This window comes from Ylistrum balloti, unplaced genomic scaffold (assembly GCF_031769215.1).
Source record: "Ylistrum balloti isolate Yb309-2 unplaced genomic scaffold, AGI_CSIRO_Ybal_v1 Utg369706, whole genome shotgun sequence".
Taxonomy (NCBI): Eukaryota; Metazoa; Mollusca; class Bivalvia; order Pectinida; family Pectinidae; genus Ylistrum; species Ylistrum balloti.
This window is the reverse complement of record NW_026781934.1, coordinates 123127-131012: the sequence shown is the minus strand read 5'-3', so window position 1 is coordinate 131012 and position 7886 is coordinate 123127. Positions and strand designations below refer to the sequence as shown.

Genomic DNA, 7886 nt, shown 5'->3' with positions numbered 1-7886 from the left:
AAAATCCACTTTTTTTGAGGATAGGAGGAGGGTGGAAGTGGGGGGATCATTTCCACTCTTGGCCACAAGATATTGTACATACTGTATGTACTATACAGTCTTTATACTATTATAAAAATGGTTCATTCTGATCAAAGTTTATATTAATGTTTGTATATAGTTACAGATCTTGATTAATTAATACACAGTTGAAGGGAGGTAACTCATAAACAATTTTGAATTAGTCCAATGATTTTTAAGAGATTTATGATTATATTTCACTAACAGTAACTGGGAGATGAAAGCTTTGAAGCATTAGAACATTGGTAAATGTTAAATGCAATTTTTTTTTAATATGTCACAATGCTACTATATATTTTTTTTCCTTTAGGACAGTGTAAAATGTTCCTGTAACAGTGACCAATATGTCGGGTGAGATCCCAGGAGGGCGGAATCCATCAATGGAGTATTCACCAGTGGTTATACGGAAGAAACTCTCTACAGCAGAAGAGAAGCGAAAACAGTTCCGGCACAGTGACAGTGATAGCGAATCGGTGAGTTTGTATGAATGTCCTCCAGAATACGACACAGGACCCTGAGTCCTTCAGAATAGGACACAGGACCCTGAGTCCTTCAGAATAGGACACAGGACACTGAGTCCTTCAGAATAGGACATAGGACCCTGAATCCTTCAGAATAGGACACAGGACCCCAAGTCCTTCACAATAGGACACAGGACCCAAGTCCTTCAGAATAGGACACAGGACCCAGAGTCCTTCAGAATAGGACACAGGACCCCAAGTCCTTCACAATAGGACACAGGACCCTGAGTCCTTCAGAATATGACACAGGACCCATGTCCTTCAGAGTAGGACACAGGACCGTGAGTCCTTCAGAATAGGACTATGAGTTTTTCAGAATGAGGCAAAGAATCCAATTCCTTTAGACACTGGACCCTGAGTTTCTATACTACTCAATGCTAGTTTTCTTCAAAGTAAAATCAATAAGACATATTGTTTCACCTTGTAATAATTTCATTGATAAATTCAATTAAGTATCTACCATATATAGTCGTAAGACAAAAAAAAGGATTAATTTAGTATTGTTTTTGATAGGTACTTCAGGGGTTGTATATTGTTTAATGAGAGGGTATTATATGGGTTAATTATTGAGAGAATATTTAAGGAAATTTTCACTGTATACTTTGATACTGTCTATACTTGATTTCTACTTGTGAATATTGATGATTAATTGTGATCGTTTCATGACTTTGGTCAAAGGAAATTTTACTTTTGGTTTTGAGCCAAATGTAGTTTACTAGTATGTTACATTCTGTACACTGAAATGACTTAAAATTTTATGTTTATGATCAAGAAAATTTTAAGTGGATTTTTTTTTCTTCATTTAATTTGAAAAAAAGAACTCTTCACAGAGTCTACTGATGTAAAATTTTCCCTTCGCTTTTAAGATATATATGCTACTCAGATGAGGTATATAACTTGATAAAAAGGAATACACTCCAAAAAAAAAAAAAAATCGAATAATTGTCAATTTATCTTCTGACTTATTATGACTTATGTTACAAATAGATTTCAAACATGATTTATTTGATAAAATAACTGATTGGTTTGGAAGTTTCAGTTGCACAAGATCCTACTGATAAAATTTTTTGTTAATCAAATATATAAGGTATAACCAACAGAGCAACTTCAAGGGAGATAACTAAATAGCTTGATGTGTTAGTTGACAAATATCCTAAATGCATTCTGGGAATTAATTAATTATCTCTTAATTATGATGTAAGTTAATTCACCAGTTCAGGATCTTTTAAGATGCTATACACCGTACTCAAATTCATAACATATCTGTATTACAAGCAAGGAACATTCGTTTAGTTTAATTTGCAAGTTGAAAATTCACAAAGAATAAAAATGCGATTACTCTCCATTCATGGATTTTTATGTCTTTTTTGTTTGACAGATTTCTGAAAGTTCTGTGGTGTTTTATGATGGTGTGAGTTTAATATGCTGTAGTCATAAAGATGTATTATCATTGTACACATGACTGATATGACTTAATGGTGAATGTAACAAATATTTTTATGGAACTGAAGCATGTGAAATTATATCCCAGAATGATCTGTCATCATGTTTTCTGGTTACATATCACACAGCCGATGATGATTATATGTTCAGAGTACATTTAGTGATCTCAGAAAAAATTAGACACATGTGTAGAAGATGTTCTTTTTACAACCTGATCACAAAATTTTGATCTTTTAAAATTTAATTTGATTTCATTATTTTGTGAATTATCTCACATTATAATTATTACTCTGTATGTAAATTAATATTTTCATTTTAATCTTATAAATTTCATTGTATATGTTGTGAATTTTTTCATTACAATATTTTATTCTATGGAGCATTTATTGTAAGTGTTTGCTCAATTTTGTATCTTATTTCTATGATATAAGACAATATCCTAAATAATTTAACCTTCGTCGAATGTTTTCTTTATGTAATACATTGTTTATCACCAACATAGCTAGATTAATTTGTACCATAAACAAAATACCATTTTATTGCCTTTTCATTCTGCTCTTGAAATATTTTTGTTTGAAAACTCCATAAAAAATATATACATTATTTAAAAAACATTGACAGATATCTATTAGATTTTTTCATTAGTTTAATGGATTATAAAGATCATAGTAACGTTTGATTCATATATGACTTAAGGCTGACAGTGAATTGATTTTTTTATCTCCGGAAATAATATGTCGGTATTTTGGCAGTGACTAGATATGGAGTATGACTCGCTGATGTACTGTGTGAATCGGGATGTTCATTCTATGCCGATTAATTCACTTAAAACTACTGGTGTAGATCAGGATTCTGTAGTGACTTTGTAAATGGAAAATGTCTTGCTGATGTATCGTGAATCTGGTTGTTCATTTTATGTCAATTTATTCACTTAGCTTGTAGTTGTGGACTCGAGAGGATGAGGAAGAGGAAATTACAGCCACTAATGGTTTATAGTTAAGTGTGTTGTTCAGGATTGTGTAAACATGATTTTCTTTTACAGTACACTGGTAAACGTTATGCTGATCTAGAATTCTGAGTGATATAAAGGTCATTTGGTCTAAAGGGCAAGCAGCCTTATCCCATAGATCAGCTTGAATCCATGAAAAATTCAGCTTATGCTGCAACACTTTGCATTCATTGTTATTATAATGCCAGACTTATACTTTGGCGCAGTATCCTTTGTCATTGCCAGGCTTATTCCATGGCAAAGTACTTAGCATCCTTTGGCATTGCCAGAATTAGTCTAGGTCACAACACTAGCATTCTGTGTCATATCCAGAATTATTCTTGGTCACAAACTAGCAACTTTTGTCATCACCAGAATTATTCTAGGTCACAAACTAGTATCCATTGTCATCAACCAGAATTATTCTATTGAACAACACTAGCAACTTTGTCATAACCAGAATTATTCTAGGTCACAAACTAGCATTCTTTGTCATTACCAGAATTATTCTAGATCACAACACTAGCAACTTTGTCATAACCAGAATTATTCTAGGTCACAAACTAGCATTCTTTGTCATTACCAGAATTATTCTAGATCACAACACTAGCAACTTTGTCATAACCAGAATTAGAATTATTCTATTACCAGAATTATTCATCACAACACTAGCAACTTTGTCATTACCAGAATTATTCTAGATCACAACACTAGCAACTTTGTCATAACCAGAATTATTCTAGGTCACAAACTAGCAACCTTTGTCATTGCCAGAATTATTCTAGGTTACAAACTTGCAACCTTTGTCATTTCGAGAATTATTCTAGGTCACAAACTAGCTTTCTTTGTCATTACCAGAATTATTCTAGATCACAACACTAGCAACTTTGTCATAACCAGAATTATTCTAGGTCACAAACTAGCTTTCTTTGTCATTTCCAGGCTTACTCTAGGGCACAATACTCAGCATCCACCCCCTGTCACTCATCCATCTGTAATCTTGTAGGGTAGCTTGCATAGATATTTCTAGGTCATCTGACCTGAAGGGTCATGATGACTTATACCCATTGTGCGTTGTCTATTGTCATCCACTGTGTGCCATGGGCTGTGCGTAAACATTTTAAACTTCTTGTAAAGTTTCTCCAGTGGGATTGAGCTCGAATTGCATGAAATGATCCCGAGATGGTCCTAGCCAAGTGTTGTTATTTTTTGGGTCAGTCTGAAATCCAAGATGGTCGCCATGTTGAAAAATATATCTTAAATTTCTCAAGTTCCACTGGTGCCATTGAGCTAAAGATAGGTAGGAATGTTAAGAAAAGGTAGTTTACAAATTTGTTATTTTTTGACCTTGTTAACACTTTGACATGGCAGTCAGTTAGGCCGTTTTGTAACATGATTGCACAATCATGGTTTTCCTTTGCAACACGTATTTCAAACTTCTCAAAATACACCGATGGGATTGAGCTCTGAAATGATCCTGACCATATGTTGCTATTTGTCAGCCTGATCAAAATTTCAACATGGTTACCACCATAGCCATTTTGTAACATGGATGTGCAACTGTTTTCCATCAACAGAACTGACCATTTTTGAGTTTGATTTGTCTGACCACCATCAGTGAATTCTTTGATTTGTCCATCCATTCATCTATTGTCAGATGACTGTTAAGGGTCTTGTTGACAACGCTTAGTCTGGGGGATTTATTATTGAATGGAAATATTGAAAATTTGTATAGACAATTTAGCTTACCTGGCCTGAAGAGGCAAGTGAGCTTATGTTGTGGTGCAGTGTCAACTTTCCAATTTAAACGACTTCTTCTCAATAACCAGCTTGCCAAATGTCATGATATTTGGCAGGTGGGTTGCTGGGATGAAGTCTAACAAATTTGATGAAAAGCAATGAGCTTGACCCTTATTCAAGGTCACAGGGGTCAAATTTGTTTAAATATTTTAACAACTTCTTCTTACTAATCAAAAGGCACAGAAGCATGGTATTTGGCTGATAGGTTCTTAAAATCCCAACAAAGTTTTTTAAAAGAAATAGCCTTGGCCCTTATTTAAGGTCACAGGGGTCAAATTTGTTAAAACCTTAAATTAACTTCTTCTTACTAACCAAAAGACACAGAAGCATGATAATGAGGTGAGAGGTTCCTAGAATGAACCATAACAATTTGTGAAAAGAAATTACCTTGACCCTTATTAAAGGTGACATGGATCAGATTTTTTAAACCTGTAAAAGATTTCTTCTGGTAAACCAAAAGTATGAAAATAAGATTTGGTGGAAAGGTGTTTGTAGGTCAAAGTCCAACAAATTTGGAGAAAAACAGAACTGACATTTGATTAAAATGCAGGTCATAACTGTCATTGTTATGACTTGAGGATTAGATCTTTGTTTTGGAAATTTGTTAAAATTGATTAGATGTATCTGATGGTGTATATAGCAATATCTTTGTGATATTAACACTGATTCTATGTTTAATGAGTATTGAATACTATGGTGAGTGAACAGGTCCATTGGGCCTCTTCTTTAGGAAAAGGGAAAGATCTGATAAGTATATCACCATCTCCATTATAATATTAAATCACACATGCATGATTATGATCTTGGTTTATTTTTAAAGAAGAACTTATTATTGATCTTTGTGTTTGTATATGAGATGATCATGATGAGTACACACGTATTGGTAACATCTGGTCCATTCACCTATCAGAAAATGAAACCCAGTCGTTGACAATTCAAATACAGCTATATATAGGTTATCAGACATTCTGTGCACAGACCATCAGTATGGATTGATATACAGATTCAATGTGGTCAGCCTTTCTGGATCTCCTGGATTGTGAGGGTTTTTATATTGTGTGCATTTTATATGTAAAGGATGTTGCTTTTGATGATACTAGGGCTGATTTATCAGTTGTGAGCCTCATTTTCAAGTGTGGGACTTTGGCGGTCACAAAGCACCGTCATTAATGGCAGCCATGGCAATGACAGATTTGTGAACAGGGGCATTGTGTAATTGAACAACACACCTTTACTGAGTTTAATATTTTCTCTTAACTGCCTGAAAAGTGATGTGTAATATGTGCCATTGATTGTTTGTCCCTTTTGAAGATAATCTACCATCAGAATACCATTAGCATCCCAGAAAACTGAGGCCATAACCTTTCCAGGTGATGGAACAGTGTTTGTCTTCTTTGGCGGCAGTGAACCAGGGTGTTTCCATTGTTTAGAATGTTGTTTGGCCTCTGGGGTGAAAAGATAGACCCATGTTTCGTCCATAGTCACAAACCTCTGCAGAAAGTTGACAGGCTAAAAGGTTCAGATTAGTCTGTGACAATTTAGTCTGCCGTGTGTACTTCTGATCAACTGTCAAAAACCTGTCATTGCCAGGTCGTCTGTAAGAATGGAATGTACTCTTCCAGGACAGGCGTCATCCCCAAGGCTCTGCCTGCCACACTTAAATTCCACCACCTGGATTTCAGTAGGTGCTAAGCCTTTCTGATGCAAATATTGAATCACTGCTCTTTCAGTGATTTTGTCCATTTTGCAAAAGTCACTTACCTTGTTTGCTTGAGAGTGCTACCTCTACAATATAAACTGACCAGATGACACCAGTCTTCAGGTACACAGCCTTAAATTGTTAAGGAATAGTTGAGCTGAAAAAGGACAACCCTGCTCAGCTTCTTCAAAAAAGGTTCACAACTTATCAATCAACCCTCGTATGACAGTTTTTTAATGTCTGCTAATGTTATTCTTTATTTGGAAAATGATGTAAATAACGTAGTCTTTGTAGTTTATAGAAAACAATAAGAAATTCAGAAACTTAAACAGGACCTGTGCAAGTAAATTCATTTTGAAGAAACATTCTGGTTTTTAGAGATAGAAAATACACTTTTTATATGCCGCTGTAGGCGGTGGTATATTGGCGTCATCTTCTCCGCCGTCCGTCCATACGTCCGTCTGAACGTCCATTTCTTGTGAACACAACTCCTCCTAAACTATTCATCAGATTTTCCTGAAACTTGCTCAATGTCACTTCTACAATGGTTTGATGCGCGTGAAGGGGCGATTTTTCGGTTCTTTGATTTTTGTAAGATTTATGCCATTTTCAACTTTGTATCTGTAGCTTGCTTTTAGTGGAGCTTTGTGAACGCAACTTCTCCTAAACTAATGATCAGATTTTCAAAAAACTTGCTCAATGTCACTACTACAATGGATGGATGTGCTGGAAGTGGCGATTTTACGGTTTTTCTTGATCTTTATATTTTGTGGTGGCGAAAACTGTGTCCACGGCACTCTTGTTTTTTGTCATGAAGGTAAGATATTTGTAGAAGATCTAATTTCCTGTGTATCATCAGAATGCTGGTAGTTCAGGAAACTTTTATAGGATTAAATGTACAGACTCTTTATCTAACAAACACTTTTCTCACCTGTCTTGTCTTTTTGTTCTTTTTGATATCTTGTCATTGAATATTTTGGCCTTGGTTGTTCAAAGGCAGGTTAAGGATATATTGGCGATGTGATTGGTCGAAATTTAAAAGCAAATCAACAATCAGCAATGTAAAACATACGCTTCCGTGACGATCAATTTTTGCAATTTTCCAATAAATCACTATCTCCTGGACACTTGATGTCATGGATTATTATCGCTTGATAAATCTTTTTACGTTAATTTTAACACTTTGTTGTCGTATGAATTTCTGGATGAAGCGGTCCAAATCAATGAAAATAAATTCTCCTCGATTATTAATGATGTTAATTAATGTAATTCTGGGTGATGATCTGTGTACATTGCTATCTGTTCCAGTTCCTATACCTACATGCTTCCTGGTCTAAGTTATTGTTCTAAATAGTGTTTTTGTGGCGCTCCACCA

At 34.9% G+C, this 7886-nt stretch overlaps 1 protein-coding gene across 1 annotated transcript in view; it reads left to right on the top strand.

Moving 5' to 3' along the window:
* Window positions 1–404: 404 nt before the first annotated feature.
* LOC132565248 (oxysterol-binding protein-related protein 6-like) overlaps window positions 405–7886 on the top strand; it is a 45716-nt gene continuing 38234 nt past the window's right edge. Inside the window, exon 1 of the mRNA XM_060229887.1 lies at window positions 405–533. Coding sequence (XP_060085870.1) covers window positions 405–533 — 129 coding nt within the window. The remainder of the gene's footprint in view (window positions 534–7886) is intronic.